The sequence below is a fragment of the Amia ocellicauda genome, chromosome 1 (assembly GCF_036373705.1).
Source record: "Amia ocellicauda isolate fAmiCal2 chromosome 1, fAmiCal2.hap1, whole genome shotgun sequence".
NCBI classification, from domain to species: domain Eukaryota; kingdom Metazoa; phylum Chordata; class Actinopteri; order Amiiformes; family Amiidae; genus Amia; species Amia ocellicauda.
In genome coordinates this window covers 54,776,793-54,796,615 of record NC_089850.1, presented here as the reverse complement: position 1 = coordinate 54,796,615, position 19,823 = coordinate 54,776,793, and the positions used below count along the sequence as shown (strand labels likewise).

Below are 19,823 nucleotides of genomic sequence, written 5' to 3'. Positions count from 1 at the left end.
AGACAAAAGGCATATTGCTTGAGTGGAAAATAAGAGAATAGGAAAGGAATAAAAGAACAGTCCTTCCCCGAAGTGATAGAGAGGTTTGACCTTTCTGATACTCCTAGGTGTGCTCTGAATTATGAATTTACACCTTAGCAAAGCAAATCCCTGGAGACTGAAATGTGCTCTCACACTTTAGTGAAGATCTGTTTTTTTATTAACATAACACCTTTGGAAGAGAGTGCTACTGTATCTCTATCAGCACTGGAGCATTGTTTTGAAGTGTGCATTAAATGTGTATTAACAAAGCATAAAAAAAAACACTGAATGTTTTGGTGAAGTACAAATTACAGAATCGTGGCCATATTTCTCTGTGAGCATAGCAAGTTTGTTGCTGTGTACGAGTTGTTTTTTAAATGAATTGAATGGAAAAATAAACATTTTCTATTACAATATGTCAAGGGTCTATTATGGTTTCAATTTGATATGTTTATATTTATTTATTTGAAGTGAGCTTGGGCAATGTTATTGACAATTCATAATTATAATACAATTAAAACTATACACATTTCGTTTCCAGTGCACTAGCCAGGTTGGCATAGATCAAAACCTGTCGACCCATCCACTACACACAATTCGTATTAGCCAGTTCTTTAGCTGGTTCCTGTGGATACATGGGTTGGTAAGATATGGGGAAGATTTCCATCCTGGCCAAAGGGTGAGCGTAGCACAGCTGCAAACGTTAACTGGCCAACTACATGGGCAGTTGGAAAACCCTGGTCCTGGAAGATGGCGGTCCTGCAGGGTTTGTAGGTCAGTGTACAGTACATCCCTGCCTGAAAACCACGCTTAACTGGTTCAGAAAATGATTCGGTAATTAAGAGTTGAGGTGGAACAAACCCAGAAGAGCGCAGGACATTGCCACACTGCAGGACCAGGCTTTCCCACTGCTGTAGATGATGCTACCAGTCTGAAACTAGGCTTCTTGCTCCCGGTTCCCCTCACCTTAGTGCAATTAGCTGCTTTGGGCTCGAGGTCGTTGAGGGTGACGAGCTCTCTGAGGAGACTGCTCTCCTGGTAGCCGCCCTTGACTCCCCGCAGTTTGAAGTAGGCCTGGGGCTTGAAGAGGATGAGCCTGAGGTTGATGGCGAAGCCTGCCATGTCGATGGCAAATGGCCGGTGGGGGTCGAACACAGTCTTCCAGCCGTACACCTTCCCTGCCGCATTCACCTTGGGAGACTCGTACCGCAGGCCGCCCACGAACGCCACCGGCCACACCGACACTTTCCGAGTCGACCGCATCTGGAGAAGGAGCGAGACAGGAGGGGGGTGGCTTTGAGAGCTGTCTTTTATAGCCAGACACTTTGTTGGTCTTCTTGAAAGGCAACTGTCTTTATGGTTGGACAGCTTCATGCCTCTAAAAGAACCCTCCATCTATGATTTATATTCTTTTTATGAATGTATGTAGTCTATTTATGTTAAAGTGAATTATTAGTCTGGATTGGACATGGAGGACAAAGGCAGGTGTATGAGGTGAAATTTATAGCAGCAGTAATGACATTGAGAAGGTAGGCAGGCAAAACTGAGTAAAAGTTTGAGCACAGCTAAGTTTTGTGATCGCTAAATATTCTGAAGCCAGCTCTCCTCCTTGAAGAAAAAAAAAAAAGCTCTCTATACTCCAGTAACTCAGCCAGGGATGAAGGCTTGCAGAAGTGGACACGAACCTCAGCCAAGCATACATTTTCATGACAAGCGGACTGATGTGCTAGCTAGACCCAGTGTTTGCCAGCTGCCTACATAAATTGTTGTTAACCTAGGATATTCTGGATAATATCTGAGCAAGCTGAGCAGAAGCAACATTTCCCAGATGTGTTTAATGAAGCTGCACTCTGTGTGGGCACAGCGTAAATGTACATCTCCCCTGGGTGGGCACTGATTTCTCCTCTTAAGTGTGAGGGAGAGAAATGCTTTGCTCTGCCGTGCTCCCTGTCCCCGTGAAATCCCTGATACGTGCCATCCCAGAATCCCTGCCATGTTGTGCCTCGTGATTGAAAGGCCTTCAGTGCCGCTGTTCAAAAAACACCCTTGTGTGCAGCCCAACTGCATTGACACAGCAACCCTTCTCCCCTCTCCCCAATTGGAACGTCCAAATCTCGTTTCACATTATTGCTGAAACGCACGTTTAAGCATGTGGGGAAAGCTGATAAACGAGTGCATTCCAAAATCACCATCGGCCAAGACGGCCATTTCGTTCAATATACCTAATCACCTCAAGAGCCGCGGTACCTGAACGCATTACGGCCCAGAAGTCTAAGCTGGGGTGCTCTGAAGTGAATTAAACCAAATTAGATTTGCCTTCCACAGACGGAGGGAGCTGTAGATCCAATGTAGGCAATTTGCCAGACAGGATTGGTCGTCTTGGCTTTAACTGTCAAATTGAGCTAGGCACACTGAATTATCTGCAATATGTACCTTCACAAACATAATTTTGCAATAAACCTATGCAGCACCACAGATGAAAAAGGTAGGGGGAAAAAAATCATGAACTGTAGAGTGATCCTAATGACATTTTGTAATTTACATTTTGTCAGCATAAACGTGTTATAAAGTAAGGTTATAGTTACAGATGTATTTATTTTAATGTTCCGGTAGGGAGTTCAATTTTAGTCTGCTTAATACATCATTTAAAATGAATGGAGTTTGCTATGATTTAATTAATTTCAGTCACACAAACAAGGTGCCTCTTAGAGTTGACCCTTAGTGTTACAAATGTGTCTTTTTCCAACTTATAGGGAGATTCCCCCTATCAGATAGGTATGTTTTTTGAGTTTCATAAAGATGTGCAACACTTTAAGGTTCCTGCTCTCACATTATGAATTGAAATGAGAACGCAGCAGCCCCGAAAGACAGTATTACATTTCGCATTTGCAAATAGAGACCGTAATCTAAATTTAAATTACACAGTCGTAACCACTCTTGAACAAATAATTTAATAAATACGTTTTTAAGGAGTATAATGTGCTGGGGAGCACAGAATTTAACAACCAAGGGAAGAGAGCAGCGTTTGAATATAAATCAATAACCACTGTAAGCAAGCTTCGTGGTTCACAGTAGCAACATAAGCATTTTTTAAAAATACAACTTGAATAATTAATGAACTCGGCTCTGTGGCGCTCAGTTCTTTACAGAAATTGATACATATTTAATGGGCCATTTTAATTTGGTCTTTTCAGGAACGGCCTGTTATGTATTCCTCCGTCTCTGTTTTGTGCCGTGAAGATGAATGGAAATCACACTGCTCTTATTAAAAATGAAGGGGCCCAACATCTTTTTGGATATGGTGTGGTTGCAGGACTTTTATCTCTACCCTGGGACGGGGCAAAGCAATGGACTGCTGAGTGGCTCTGAAGACTGCTGAACTGGCCGTGTCGTGGGGAGTGGAAGTGCTCGTTTATTACAAAAAAAAGAAAGATTTAGGGCAGCCAGTCAGAAGTTTGTGATCCTCGCCCCACCTCCTTTCTAAATATAATTTAATTGTTACAATCCTATACATAGTGTTGGGGAAAAGCTTTTTCTGCAGTTACAAGGTGAGCGGACTAGGTGGCAGCATTGGCAGACCCACCATGTTGAAATGTAGAGCTCAGCAGCCGCTGTATGAAAGCAGAAGTCTTTACTCACAGCCTCCTCTCATATAAAAGAGCTGCGAGATCGATCCCCCAGATCGATGCCAGAGAAACGGCACTGCGCACAACCCAGGAAAAACCAAGGTGTTCACAGCAGAAAGTGCCGTTTAATCCTGACAACCTGTTCCCGCAATTGATTTTGCCCCTGGCCTTCCTCGGTAGCATGTTGAATGTGTCCTTCAAGGCTTTGTTGTCGTGTAGCCGGTCACATGCCATTCTATTCCAATAATAATGGTAATAATCATAATTTACAATAATCATAATGAAATAATCCTCGGTGATGAATGCGAGGAAATGAGTCAGAGGGAAGGTGCCATCTTCCGTGGGCTGTAATAGCACTAAAGTGGATGTAAGGGTTAGAAATTGTAAGGAAACCAGTCATTACTCAGTTTGAGACAGTGCTGCCTTCTGGGGTTGTTATACTAACCCATAAAAGCTGATAGGAGTGATGGAAGGTTAGGCAAAGACAGCAGGGGAGAGTGTGTTTAACTAATGATCGCAGTGCAAAGGGCAGTTGACAGGCCCATACATATGGAGCATATCATTATTTATGAGGGTTCTTACACGTTAACGAGTCCTGTCGCAAACGCTCTCAGACCATTTCGCGTCCATTTAGTAATAAGGAAACTCATCTGGCAGAGGTTTAGCTGGGCTTAAATGCTGATTATTGGTCACGACCTATTTTGCCGAGGACCTGGAAGTGCACCTTTTTTGCGTTCCCTGGGCGATCGTCTTTAATGGCGTCCGTGATTATAGATGCCAGGCCAATTAAAGTTGGCAGCCGAGCTGTAGTGTTGCGTCTTGACCCCCGGCGGTTTTCTCTCTCGTGTTGCTCTGTGGCTTCAGAGACTTCCACTGTCATTACACAAAAACAGCCTCCGTCCTCATTTTGTTTCCTTCTCAAGTGTGCAATTCTTCTTCGCAAAACCGATATCAATACAATTACATTAGCACATTTTATCACAGCATGTCCAAAGGCCTACTAACCCGATAAGTGGTTTGGAAAATATGTCTGCATGTTTCGTTTTTTTCCCACATGGGTCTGAGATACATTGAAATATAAGCAATTTTAAAAGAAAAATGTTTTTATATTGGGAGCACAATGTTTATGATCGAATGTACGCTTAACAGCATTACGTCATAAGATCTCCTAGTCGTTATAATAATAATATTATTATTATTATTTCTAGGCAGATGCCCTTATCCAGAGTAACTTACAGGGTACAAGAGCAATACAAAAGTGTAATCATAATCAAATTTCTGTGGTATTCTTGCACTTAAAAAAAGTCGTTCAACCTTCTAAATGTCACCATGTAAGATTCGTCATACAAAGTAAGTGATTTCGTTCATATTTTAAGGCCGCATATGAGTAATTTGAGGTTTTTGCTACAGAACAGAATTCTAGTTTTCTTAAAATAACTTTTAAAGTACCAATCTATTGAGAGACAGTGTAGCAATGGAAAAGATTACATACATTATTTGACTTTAAATGCGGTTTTGGGGAAAATTAACTGAGCCGTACTTACCTTGGGGAAAAAGTGGATCCAATTTAAAGCTGGTGGAAAAAGCTTTGAGGAGTCTAGTTAGTGTCTAGTGTGTGTGGGGGGCGGGGGGAGGAATACATGTTTCTAAAGATGCTTGTTAGTGACAGGTGATGAAAAGCCATGTCCCTGAGAGGTTTGGGGGCAATTCCTGACAGATTGGAGTGCGGAAGATTCTGGCAGCAAATGCCAAGTTAGCTGTCCTCACCTCCTCGAACAGCTCCAGGCTGTAGGTGTTGTCATCATCGGCGAAGTACACGATCCCTGGCTGGGTGCTGTTGATGTTAAAGGTCTCGCGAAGCCAGCGCAAGGCCAAGTTCCTCTGCATGGTGCCTCGAGGGATGCGTGGGTCCCTGATGTCCCCCCGCAGCTTGTAGTTGCGTGGTGTCTCCACATTGAGGTGGGTGTAGTTCAGGCCTGTCTCGTGCAGCAGCCGGGTGACCAGGGGGGTCCTGCGCTGGGAGTCCTCCACCAGAATCCAGTGCAGGTTGGGGACGTGGAGGAAGGTGTTGGCCAGTCTGGTCAGCTCGGCCTTCTGGACCGGCCGGCTGTAGGTGGGGGTGATGACGTGGATGGTGGGCAGCACGTCGGACCAAGGCGGGGGCCGGGTGTAGACGTATTCGGTGCGGACCACCTCCACTATGTCCTTGTCCGAGGAACAGTACTCCTTGGAGTCCGAGCCCTGCCCCAGGTCCCGGTGGCCATCCCCCCCGTCATCTGCAGGAAAAGAAAGGCATTTTAAGCATTAGCACTCCTGCCACCGACCTTGTATTGTTGTGATTCCCCCACTTTTTTGACCCAACCAAAAAACGGATACCTGCCAAGTGGTGCCGTCGTACCGCAAGCCTCTCTGGTATGATAAACAGTTCTTTTACTAGATGGTGACAGGCTGCAAAAAGTGACAAAAAAATAAAAGCAGGCGCCATGAATGGACGACTGGTGACAAAAAAACACCCCAAACAAAACAAAATAAAAAACAGTCCATGCAGGTCAGAGTGAAGATATTTCTAAATTCGCTACAACCCCCCACCCCAAAAAATTATTGATCCTCTTAAGACATTGTTCTTCCACAGTCTGGCACATAACCGGATATTAATCCCATTGAACACTGTGATTCATCCTTGGCCTTTTCATACAAAAAGAGAATCAATCTAGTTCTACTGACTTCCTTGGGCACTTTATACATCAGGAACCGACTCCGGTGTGACTGATCTCACCCACATGTATTCCTCACATAGTGGCTGGCTGAACTGAACTACATTTCCTTAGCGCTGTGTAATCTAATATTATAAATTCCCAAGATCATTCCACTGAGAAGATGCCTATCGATTTATAAATCATCTGAATGACAGTTTGTCATAAGAGGAGCTCTAATTGATTTACAGAGCATAAATTATGCTACTGTGTTAAATTTCTGTGGATTTATGAGGGCTTGCCGGCGTTATATATTAAATGTGCTCCTGCCTTTTGTTAAATACACCAAAACTGTTGTGTAGAGAATGTGTACTGCACAGGCACGCCCTGAAGTGCTTTATTGTCGCCGCACAGCATTACTCAGTGGAGCAACGGTACAAACATGATTTAATTTAGCACCAATTTAACCACTGGTGTAGTTTGATTAGATGTCCCCAAACTCCAGCGAGTCTGAAAAATAGAGCATTAAATTGGAATGATTATTGAATCATTAAAGTCGTTCTTTTCCTGCTCTATTTCTTCCTAATAGCAGGGTTTATCACTGCAACATTACAAAAAAAAAAGACAAAAAAAAACATAATTCCAGGCGCTAAAAATATATTCTCCTACACATACATCAATACAATCACTCGACTGCCAGATGTTCAGCGTTTCATGCCAGAAAGCACCCTGGCATACTCCAAATCTCTTTTGAAAGCTTGGAGGATAATTTGTGCAAACATGTTACTATTTGTCTTTGTGTTGCATCACAGCGGTGCAGTCAATGGGCACATTAGAGCCGTGCATCTCATTAGGAGCCATCTTCTCTCTTGTTGACAAAGCGGCATATTTTCACTACTCTTTCGATTTCAGTTTCAGAGCTTATATGGCCGTGTCTACAGGGAGGCAACCTTCACCTGGCAGGTTCCTTATTTCTGTCTGCTTTCAGGCAGATTCGTGGACCGCACAGAGATACGTCTGTCAAGTTTAAAAAGAAAAGAGGCAGCAGGCTTTTAGTACTTTCTCTGAAGCACCGCTCCGACACGTCAAGCCATTCGATGTTTTGTTCCTGTGCCGCAACTAGACAGCGCAGAAGGATGCCTGAATAAGATTTTGCATATCATTTTTCCCCAAACTATGTTTAACTGAGAAGAACAGGCATTTAACATCTACTCCATACCAAATTAATCTCTTGCTAAAGCTGCACCTCAAAACTATTTCATTTTTTTTCTAAGCACATGAGCCATGAAAATGATTGAAATCCACCTGTGGGATTTGAATGTGTTTCACCTGTGTGGTAAATGTCTCATCATCTATCAGCCCAACCTCGCAAGCCCCAACTTTGGTCCTTACCCTTGCGGATGGCTAGCAGGGGGGCAATTGCGCTTTGGTGCCAAACAGTGATGAGTAAAGTCCAAGGTAACACTATCAATACGATGGCAAGGATGTCTCTTCTCTTCGGCATCTCCAGGGTTGGTCCTATGCCTCTTCATTACCTGGATTGCAGTGGGAGAGAGGAGAGTGTTGTGGCAGAGATTAAACATAGCGTACATATTTCACCTTTCTCCTCTGAGCCAGGGGTGTCATTTCACTTTTCACCCAGTGGAGGCAGTAGTGCACTGGACTGGCTTATGTTGGTCATTCATTAACTTCTCTGTAAGCTTGTTGGGGCACAACTGTCAGTCACGGAACTTGTTTTTTTTATTTTTATGTACCTTTAACTTTAGTTTTTACTACTTACCCCAGACGTCATTTGGCACTGCGGACACATTTGAGAAATGGAACAGGTCAGCACCAGTTGAGAGCCGTTTATTTTCCTTTTTGTTTTTAAATGCAAGCTCTATACAGTCAGATATGACAAGGAAATGCTACTATTAAGAGTTCACCTCACATGCCCCATGCCTAACTTGCTTTGGACAGCCTTATGTGAAGTTTAATGCACAAAGTATGTTTTCCTCTTACTTTCTGCATGACGTGCAATAGACCAGTGTCTAGCAATGACATGGGAAATCTGCCCTCAAATGATGTTCCATGGAAGCTGTGTTCTTAATCCACAGAGGGAAAGCCCCGCTCTTTGAACCATTAAGCTTTCAGGACACGTCTAAACAAAACAGGTCTCCTTTGGTCTGACCCATCTGAAGTGAGACCAGCCTCGCCACTCTCTGTCGCTGTGGTCGTGTCGTGCTGTGGGGTGACCATGCAGGCTGTGGGGTGATCCATCTGCCCCACTATGGACTCACCTATGGTTATAACTTGTTCATGGCAGCACCAGAGATGAGCAGTGCAGGGGCTGCACAGCAAAGGGGCTGTTTCGTGGTGAGGAAACCCAAGAGGTCTCAGCTGGCCATGCTCCATGTACCTGGCCCAGTCAGTTTGCCTGGAGATCTGTAACAGAGAAGCCTGGATAAATGGGTTATCATGATAAAGCAACTCCTAATACTGCTACTGATACAACTACTACAAATTATCAGTACTAAATATCTAGGAATTAAATAAATTTTTAATTGACATAACGCCTTCACAACAAGTTGCTAAAGAGCAGATTTAATGCATAAGATTATATATCTGAGTATCCAATATTGTCTGTGTTGAAATACTTTTGCAGAAGTCCTTTGTTATAGTTATGGTACAAAGCATGCATATTTACTTTTTTATACAATAAACCTAGAGCAAGAAACCTTGACATTTTCAATAATGCTGCTTTAGTATTTTAGCACATAATTGCTGTTCAAATCAGTCTTTTTTATATATATATATATATATATATATATATATATATATATATATATATATATATATATATATATAAAGGAATGTTCTGTTTATGCAAAAACATGTTCTCTAGTATTGCACGGACAGTGAAGGTTTTTGCTTTGTCATTCAGTTGTATCTTAAGCTAGTGTCAGATGTGATTGCATTTCTACAGCTTCATTCGTGATGGAGGGCTAAGTGAACCAAAGCTGACACGCAGTTTTCTATTGTGATGCTGCAGAATAACTCTTTTGTTTTGTTGAGGGATTCTAGGATATATGCAGATGTATTTAATTTGTAATTCAATGAGGAGGATGGTTAGGTAATTATGCGAAACCGTCGCCGATTTCTCCCAAAGCAGATCCTAACCGCGCAGCTCATTTCATTCTCACGCGTGCTGCTCACTCAAGTTTGCATTCGGTGAGCGTAACACTTTTGCAAATGAGGGAAGAGCTCATAAGTAGTCATGAAATAGTCATGGAATTCATAAGATTGCTCACTTAAAAGTTAATTTCATGGTTTCATATTGTAATTAGAATTTTGAAGTTGCATTTTCATAATACTTTTAAATGGTGAGAAACTACTTTAAACTTTACCAGCTGTAGGCTTCTAAGCAATGTATAATAGTTACTATCGATATTTTATCACCATTAGGCTGAAAAACTGTGACAACACCTGAAAATATGATATCCAAATGAAATATGTTTATGCACTTTTCCCCTTTCATTTTATAGTACCTAGATTACTGAAAAAGCAAAAATACTGCTTCGTGGGTGCCAAACAAGACAAACAGCATATGATTTCCAGAGCTCCAGAAAAGTCATTATGCGATTCAATTCATCATTTTTTTTTTTTTCATTTTCAAAGGGAATTCCGAAAAACAGATGCAGACTTATTACTGTGCAGATGCAATGAATACTTGATTAAAAGGCTAAACCTTGAAACAGGTCTTGGATTAAAGGGTTGGTCTTTAATTATCTCTCTCGGCACAACTTTCTGATGTCCCTTGATTTAATAGGTGTAATTAGAAGTATGGTAATGCACTAGTGAACATCATTATGGCAATCAGTTTTCCATCCTCATCCTAATAACTTTCGGCCTGAGAGGGGGTAAGGGTGTGAATGCTAACATTTTATTGTCTATAATTGGCTGTTAAATGTGTATGTTTGAGCCAAATTGATTTATTTCCTTTTTTACTCATAAGTGAACCCATGTCCCTGCCAACATCTTTACATGATTAAACTCGTTCAATAAATGCAATGAGTTAAATTGAATGGCATTTCAGTGCTGTCAATTGGTGAGTCTTTGATGAACTGCAAAAAACAAACAAATAACCTTTTAGTGACTCTAAAAGGTATCACCTTATGAATGAGTCTGCATTTCTGGTTCAGCACCTATGCTATGTTAGACTTGGTGGGCTACACATTTTGCCAGGACAGAATCTAAGGAGGCCTTGGCATTCTTAACATTCAGTGATTAATGCCAGTATCCATGTCATTGTAGATGCTGATTAATTCAGTCTGCCCAGCTGAAATTCACCCATTATACACATTAAAGGCAGACGTGGTTTTCAGGTGGCGTAGGCAGTGCACAAGGGCTCCAGTCCTCTTTAGTGATACCTGCACTGCAGAGCACACATATTGATACAGTTGGGCAGACCCTCGCTTTGGGAGTCCCAGATTTCGATGAGAAGAGTTATGTAAATAGAAGCTGCTGCTGCCGCTGTTGTTTGGGATGATCAGTTAAGAAAAGCTGCATGAAGCCGTTACTGCAGCAGTCCTTTTCCTGCTGCATCTGAATGTGCCAGAAAGTGAGATAATTTGGACTTAATTACCTGCGCTAAGGAAAAGCCGGAGCATACCTCGAAATAGGGACTGCTTGACTCTGCCGGCGCTTCTCTTTATTCATGAGCACCTGGCGGAGCTTTGAGTGTCAGAAATGTAATCGACAGTGGGTAAAAAAAAAAAAAAAAAACTGAAAACTGAATAAATACAAAATGACATGAAGGCATCTGCACAACAAATGGCACTCTGTTTATCACAGCCCGCTTCTCCACAAGGCCTTCCTCAGTGGTCTTTCCACTCCTGTCTCCAGCGGCCTGCAATTTGTCCCCCTGCCCTCCTAAATAGGAAAATCATCAGAGGTGGAAAAACGCTCATTTCCTCTCGAAGCCTCGCCTGCCCGTCCCGCTCCTGCCCTCTGTCCCTCTGATTACAACACGGTGATTAATGACTTGATTCAACCACAGCGCCTGTCACTCTCTCTTCAGAAACCCTCCTGAGAAAGGTCTCCTGTGACATCACAGCGAGGGAAGAGCTTCTTTCCCATTACAGCTTTCGCAACTTTCTACCCTAATGTAACTAATTATTCCTTGTCATTTATTTCTCCTATTATTAACCATACAAGTGCTATAGGCTTTTAATTAAGGCGCAGGTCTGTGTAGGAATAAATCCTTTTGGCTCAAAGTAAGCTGGACAAACAGGTGATATTGACAATCTGTCACTGTCCAAAAACAACTATGCTTGGAGGTGTCAGTATGTGTGAATACAATATTGATCTCTACAAAAAAGTGTAATAAGTTTCAGAGAATTCAAGCTTACCCCCCCATGCACACTTTTTTAAGATTATAGATTCAGAAAAGCATTTTAGTTAACAAGAGACAGCATGAAGTAATTGAAGCAGTCCAGGGGTGCCACAATACAACAGGCAGGGAGAGGGGCTGTGTTATTTTAAAAGACAGACAATTGGCTGGTACCATAATGGGAATAATTGTGGAGGCTCGTTCAATAAATAATTTGTGTGAAATGAGGTCTGCAAGAGTTGTATGTGTGTGATCAGCCTCTGTGTGGTCGCCATGATATTTATCCTGTCTTCTATTAAAGGAGTTTCTTGCCCCCACTTTGATAAAACATTAAACAGCTAAGTAAAATAATGAAATAAATAATCTTAAAAAAATGTAGATGCTCACATGCTGTTTAGGGTATTTATCCCGACACAGGGTTATATATTAATTCTGATATTTTTGGGCACATTTAATTCTTGACACAAAACCGTACTTGAAGCAGAATGGGGATTTCACTCCTGAGGGGGCTTTACGATATGCAAAACTGAACCATGTTTGTCAAAGTAAAATCACAGATAATTTCCCGCAGACTATCTGTTATGCTTGAGTATTTCCAATTTATTGCAAATAACCACCACACTTTCTATTAGAATGCAGACGAGCTGCTTTTGTTTCCAGCCATCCGTTACAAAATCCTTTATTTCCTTGAACTTCTTTGCTAAGGTCACAATGGACTCTGACACAAGCTTACCAAGTGCCTGTATTCTCGGTTTTCTCAAGAGCAAACTCGGAAGAGCAGTGGTTTTTATTTTGCTTTGGGCACCAAACTGACCCAGTATGAAAAGGTTCAGGGATAACTTTATTTCCCCTAATGATTATTTATTATTTTCTAATCTAAAATGTAACTCAAATGGTGGGCAAGGTGTCCAGCAACAAAAACGTATTGTTCCACTTATAGTAGACATTTTCTTTATACCTGCAACAGGCAACCACGAAGCCATCCAATGAGAGTGAATTTCTTAATGAAACGCTTAAACTATAATACTCTATAGTGAAATGAGAATTGCCAAGCCTTTCTTTAAAAGTCATATTTTAATATATTACCAAAATTTGAATTTCTCTTAAAATAAAATCGAATAAAATACCTAAAACGTGCGTAAGAAGTTCCCCGTCTTGCACTGTAATACAGCAGCTCTTCACATGGTGGCACTAGTGAGCCTGCCGTGATTTGCTCTGTGATTGAGTATTGCTCCCGCCAGCACGCTCTCCTGAATAAGCAGCAAGACTGATTTGGAACAGACAGGGAGACTTCAACATGGACCAGAGCCATGGACCTGAAAACTCATCCCTCACTCTATCGCTTCTTCATCTATCTTCCTGCAGCCCTGTGCAATAGAGTTAGCATCAATCTCTTCTTAATTTTATTAATGCTGCCACTTCAGCAAAGGGACAAGGAATTAAATCTGCCCTTTCACCTGCTCTGGCAGACTATCTGAACGAGGCTTCGCTTCTAAATACCTTTTAAAGACTTTGGAAACATGAAGGGGGCCTCTGGAGGAACCGGCGGGCAGAGACCCATTATTTGAGGAGGATAAACTTCTTATTTGCAGGTGTTCATTGAATTCTGTTCTATTGCAAACAACTCTAACAAGGTTAGGTTTCAGGGGCATTCATTTCGGAGTTGAACTAGTGAAGACAGCTTATCCATTTGTTGTGATTAGATGGATTTGATTAACAACAACGACCACACAAACATCTTTGAGTTGTAATTTTGAAAGGGCTGCAGTTAACACCTGCTTTAAAGGATTTAACCACTGGCAAAATGGGCTCAAAAATGCCAATTTGTTTTCATTCTTTTTCACTATTGTTCAGTCATTGTTTATTTATTATGCAGTGCCTGGTTACTAGAAGCTTTTAAGTATTCAAAGTACTTTTTCATAGGGATTGTGGAAACTCTTCCGGTTCCGAAAGACAACATAAAACATTTTGTGCGGCAAAACTTCAGACACAGCCAAGCTAGTCCAGTGTAATATTAGCTAGATGTGTGTGTGAAGTTATTTTTTATAATGATTGAGCTATCTGCGAAAGAGAATATGACTTATAATAATATCCTGCATCCTACAAGGACATTGATTGAAATTTACACCAAATAGCGGACTGTGCAACAACTCTCACAGGCAGCTCTCCGGATTTATCTTCCCGCCAGGAGTATTTATGACTTTCAAATGGTGAGAAACCAATAAAAATGACTAAAAGAATATGAACACAATCAGCGACTCGGTGTGAGACCACTGTGTCCTCATCCCATATCCCTTTAGGGGTACAGTACTCTATTTAGTGAGTTGCACTGACCAGAGTGTGCAGTGCAGGGTCTGCGCTGTGTGGGGCCAGGACACCGCACAATTCAAGGCTGTTTAATAACTGTTTAAGGCTGTTTGTGATTAAGAGATCGACAAGGGTTGCTATATGCTCGCCTATACAGAGTCAGTAATCTACCTCTGCTTGCACATGCATGTTATTTGGTTTGGTATTGGTTATAACCATTATTTTTCAGTTGGTTATGTTTAATTGTACCATTTGCAGTGTTGGGGGGGGTGGTGGGCCACAATAGATAACCGGTTATATCTGCACAGAATACAGCGTGAACCTTGTTGCATGTGTAGTGGGTTGGGGAAAATGTTTTATTTTTGTGTATAATATATTAATATATTGTATGTTATTTGTAATATGTGTATGCAATGCCAATCTAGCTTGTGTATTTTGTTGTGTGATGCTTTGTGGGACAGTTTTATCAGAAGGGTCTACAATGGCCTTCGTTAAATCCATTTGGTGGAGTCTTGTCTCTGTGTAGATCGGTATATACCCCATTGAGGTGGTTAGTCTGAGGTATACAGAGCTCTGGCTGATCCTAGTTAGTTGAGTGTAGATTGACTTATATGTAGATATAGATATCTGTATGCAGGTTTATTGTTTTGTTTTTTCTCTTTTGCATATCCTAGAGGCTGATTTTATTTATCTGTATCGCATAATAAATCGTATTACTTCATTATCGATTATGCATGGTGCCTTCTTGCCATCAGTACTTTCCCTACCTCCCCAGCGCCCGAGGTACCTCGCTACTCACACTCAGCAAGGCGGTGTGACAGTAACCGAAAAAAGAAAAGTTAAGTAAGCCATTTGCACTAAGCAGTTTGCTTGATGGATGAGCAGGCGGCTGTCTCAGGCTAGCTACCTCAGCACTAATGAAGGATTTAAGCCCTTGCCTAGCTCAGGTTATTCTCTGCTGATAGCCACAGAGGCCGCTTGACAACCATTTTAAATGTTATTTATCCCTGGGTGCAAGCCTTACACCAGGCCTCCGGTATCTGAGGCAGCTGCGGGAGGGAAAGAGAGACGTCCCTTGAGGGCAGCAGCCAACTGCTTGCCTAAATTAAAGTTCTGCAGTGGAGAATGGGAGGACGCAGTGGATTGGAGAGTGGGATTCCCTGCAATGAGAGCAGCCCAGCTGGTAGTGTGCTGAATCGTTCCCTGTCCTCCACAGCACACACTCGCACCAGTATTGCTGTTTACGGTCGGCGACGTCTCGTAGTACCTGGTGTCAGTATACTCCGGTTGAGCACAGTGTGCATTTCTTGTGTGCGCCGTGCTGCTGTGCTGAACTACACCTCACAATTTGTGCTGAGGCACTCCAAACCCACAGTGCAACTAGATATTTCAAAAGAAATCCAAGTAGCACTTCTTGTTCAGTTAAAGTTATTCTATGAAAACATGAGGTACAATCCTCACCTCTTCAGAGACTGCGGTTATCTTTCAACTCGGACAAAGAGCGCATTGTTTAATGAGACAGCTGTACCATTTCCATGAATTTCAGTGCACTTTTACGACGACGTTTCCTCCACAGCCAGTTGTTTGTTGTGGCTTTCCACGGTCGTAAGAGCCCCCTTCTTTTATGGAGTTCGTATTCGCGATAAACTGTGAACCCATGTGCCATACTCTTCCAAGTTGCACTCGATATTTGTGATACTGTAGAGATCGATTGACACGTAATTAGAAGCAGCGGGGCTTTGCCGGCATTGCCTCCCATTTGCAATCTCCGTGGGTGCCAACCGTATAGGGGAACAAATCAATAGGTTTTCTTAAGGGACTTTTTGGCAGCTCTTGAAAGTGTGAGACACTATGGTCCCAATATCCTGGTGTGTTGTGGCTCTAGACAAACAAACAAAGGCTACCACAAGTGTTGTCCACAGGTATGACTTGGTTTCTATATTGATCAAGACATGATAGATAGTCATGGATTAGTTTGTACTAAACAACAGAGTACAATGCAATCTAGATTTATAGATTGCCCTCAAGGTCAGCTCAAAGAGATAAGACATTCAGACCTTCTAATGTAATTTGGGAGAGATTTCCATTAGTAGGGAGTCAGATAATAACAAGACCTTCCACCCACTGTTTTCAGTCATGTAGCCGCTCTCAGAAAGGTCATATAACTCCTGGGTGCTCAGAACACAAAGCTCTGGCACTGGGTTATAATTGTGGCAGCTCAGAGGAGCTCAACCACACAAAGCTATGACGAGTCATAGGCAGCTATAGATGTTCACAGTGTCTTTTTATAGAAATTGAGTCATTACAATAACAGTAATGAATGCATAACATGTGGTTGTTTAAGGCATGTTACTGAGAAATTCCTTTGCCAAAAAATAAAAAAACAGTTTTACTCCATAGGGTTTAATTTCTAATTTCTACTCATTATAAAATGCATGGAACATATGTTCTTTGTTGTATTCTGCAACATTGGGGGGGTGCATTGCATTCCTTAATGAGGAAAACTGCTGGAAAGCGCAGGAAAAGAGCTATCTCGACAAAACAAATTCTCCCAAGTTCAGAGATGTCAGCTGTAGACCTGTGCCAAAACAAAACGCAATTATGCATTTGATCATTAATAATTAAACTGAGGGGAATATGTCGGCGGAGGGAAGCACCGCACCTCTCAGAATTGGGGGAGAGGGATGCTGAGATTCTGAGTAAAGGGAAGCAAAGTGACGAATGTGCCTTTTGATGCCCAAGGAGTGAGAGGAATGTGGGGGCCACTTTGACCCCAGTTTTGGCTGATTCGTCACAGCCTTCGTCACTTTTGTGTGGTTGTTATTTTGATAAATGAGCAGCTATTTATGACAATGATTTATGAAGGTGCCAGGAAGTATAGGTCTATATGTGAATATGGCAATACCAAAGAAGCAGATATTATTGCATATTATTTTATTAGTACAAAATGGTTCATATTGGGCTACCATACGGATTGCCTAATTATGTGATGTCACACAAAGCTGTTTGCTCACAACAGATATTATTAAGTCTTCAGTGTGTCTTTTTACCTACTCTAAAAATCAATGGTATGAACTCCAACCCTGAATTAAATCTGCTCGTCTAAGATGCACAGCCTTCCTTGCTGGGTGCAGGAAAGCTACGTTTTTATCTTTGAATAGATATGAGGAGACTTGGCAACTGCAGGTATACAATAAAGCAGGAAAAGCAATTGGGAGGGGACGCGTTTTCCTGCATATTTAAAAGACGATCTGTGCTGTGACTTTTTTAAATCTGTTACTGTAATGTGCATGTGGCAGCAATGAAGACTTCATAAACATTTCCCAGCTGGACAATTGATATAACTGTGGAATAAGTTTCTGTTGCAGGGAGGGTTGTATGTGTTATGTTGTTTTTCCTCAGCTTTATTGGTGTCTTTATTCACATCATGTTGGATGCAGTAGAGGGTGGTGGGGGACAGCGTATCAAAATTGATTTCATGAAGGGTATCAAACGACCAGAAATCAAACCACTCTGAGCTTTATGAAGTGCTGCGGTCCTCACAGGGATCTTAACACAAACCAAAGAAAATGAGATAAATTGGTAAAAGCCCGCAATATCCAGCATTGTCCTTAAAAACATGATGTCTGAATGCTACACATGATTTCATCATCACGTTATGCATTCAAAGCTCACTGTTGCCTGAGGAAGGGGTTTGGTTCTTGTTGGTACAGCTTGATGGGTTCTGTGGAAGAATAAAACATACCTGTAAGCCATCCGAAAAGGCAAACAGCGAGTCACACCTTGACTACAGACGCAAAGCTCACTGTAATGTCACGCTGGCATAAGGTGCCGCATGAATGGGTTCTGGCAAAAATTAAATTCCAGAAATCTGTTCCATTTCATGTTTACTAATTAGTGGGCTGCAAGTCTGCTTTTGAATAGCATGATAAGCTGCTCTACTTAAAGAACATGATTTATTCTTTTGATGTGCTGTCAACTGCTTTGAACAAGTAGCAGGAAGGCTGCCTAAGGAATCAAGCGGTTTGCAGCAGTACTTTTATTAATGGCTATGCTAATTACCAAGCTCATTCATGTCTACCTGCAGGACTCTGTTTTTAACTCTGCCATGATGGTCATTAAGGGCTAGCAGAAAAGGTAAAGAGAAGCTTTTTGTTCTGAATTTCTATAACTCTTATAGAAACCTAATCACAGTTTTCTGACACTTCAGATTAATCAGCAGCGCTTTTTGTAAAGTTTTTATGCTCCAGTTAGTTTCACTCTATCAATTAATATTACCCACCATAAGCCTACTAGATAGGGATGTAATATCTCTTTATCTGATCCTGGATTTAATACTTTCTTTCTCCTAAAGAATGGTCTTAATATATACAGTTTAACAAAACCCGTGACTGTTCGCCCACTTTGTGATGGGAAACCACACTGGCACTACTTAGGGGCACGATCATTACGTATTTATCTGCAGAGTACGGAAGAAAATAAAAAGATAAAGTGAAATCCTTGAAAATATAGTGAAATAATTAGACTATCATGGTTTTTGGTCTGTAAATTGAAGTAAACTTTAATTAAATCATTTCATATAATCAAGAACTGAATTTCTGCATGCTTGCACTTAACAAAAGCACTTTGAATTTGGAGAACAGTCTAGTCCGTGTTTAGCTAAACTGCTAAAATGCACAAAAGAAAAATCCATAATTACTGCTATAAAGGATCAGTATGACAACAACATTACTGAACAAGAATACATGAATGAGTTATTTAAAAATATATATAAATATTGTGATCTACATAAATCTTAATCAGACCCTGATACAGCCCAGGTTAATCACTTTTTTTAGGTTAATTACGACAACCAGTGCTCTCAGTTACAAGATGCTAGATATCATCTCACCCATCTGAGCAGGAAGGGGGCTTTATCTCCATATCTTTCATGTCTCTCTCTCTCTCTCTCAAAAAAAAATCGCTTAGCCCGCAAATTAATTCAAAAGTTGACCCACGTCCCAGACGAAAATTACCAACAAATTGGATAGAAGCAAGAAGCCTCCGGCAAACAAAAAGCCGACATCAATTACTGGGTTTTATAATTCGCGATCGGGGGCTAGGTCGCAGTTTTGATTTAATCAGGGCCTTAAACAATGTAGGATTAGATGGAACAAAACCTTTGCAAGGGAATGGAATGGATCTGGGGAGCTGAGGTTGGGCAGTTCTGCTATGTGGGAAGGCGAGGCGAAGTACGTAGTGGAGATTTGCATTCTGAAGAAAATGAATACACCACAAACCGCATTTATTATCCTCGCTAACCCTGTTCCCTGGCAGTGTCCTCAAAAGTGGCTGCCTGCGTACGCACACAGTCACCACTCACTTTTGCACAGCATAAACGCTTTCGTCAACAGCATACCGTTAAGCTGAGCGCTAACTGATATTAAATGTTTATATTCATGATGCTAACTCTGCAAGCAGTAGATGAAAAGCAACAAAACATGACATATCGGAGCGTAATATGAAAGGTGGCAAGCAATGCATTTCAAGAGAGCTACACCTGAAACCTATATTGTGTGTGTGTACACACCTTGTACATGTTTCTTATTTAGTTTATTATTAAAAGCTAAATCAGACTGCATATAGAGATTGAATTGCCCAGATACTCTAGTGACATTTAAATGTATATACACTATATATTTTCTATGTATTGCTTTTTCTTTTCTTCTCAGTTCATTGGCTGGGATCTTCATAATGATTTCGCTCCTAAGCGTTTCTGTTATTGTGTTATGTTTCCCATTTTGTTGCAGTCAGTGAAATTAATTC

At 41.4% G+C, this 19,823-nt stretch overlaps 1 protein-coding gene across 1 annotated transcript in view; it reads right to left on the bottom strand.

Moving 5' to 3' along the window:
- Positions 1-19,823, bottom strand: part of b3gat1b (beta-1,3-glucuronyltransferase 1 (glucuronosyltransferase P) b) — a 78,237-nt gene that overhangs the window by 9,850 nt on the left and 48,564 nt on the right. Inside the window, exons 3-7 of the mRNA XM_066709467.1 lie at positions 8,620-8,764; positions 7,733-7,875; positions 6,024-6,095; positions 5,415-5,923; positions 988-1,284 (exon numbers count right to left, since the gene is read on the bottom strand). Of these exons, the coding sequence (XP_066565564.1) occupies positions 988-1,284; positions 5,415-5,923; positions 6,024-6,095; positions 7,733-7,844 (990 nt within the window). The 5' untranslated portion in view covers positions 7,845-7,875; positions 8,620-8,764. The remainder of the gene's footprint in view (positions 1-987; positions 1,285-5,414; positions 5,924-6,023; positions 6,096-7,732; positions 7,876-8,619; positions 8,765-19,823) is intronic.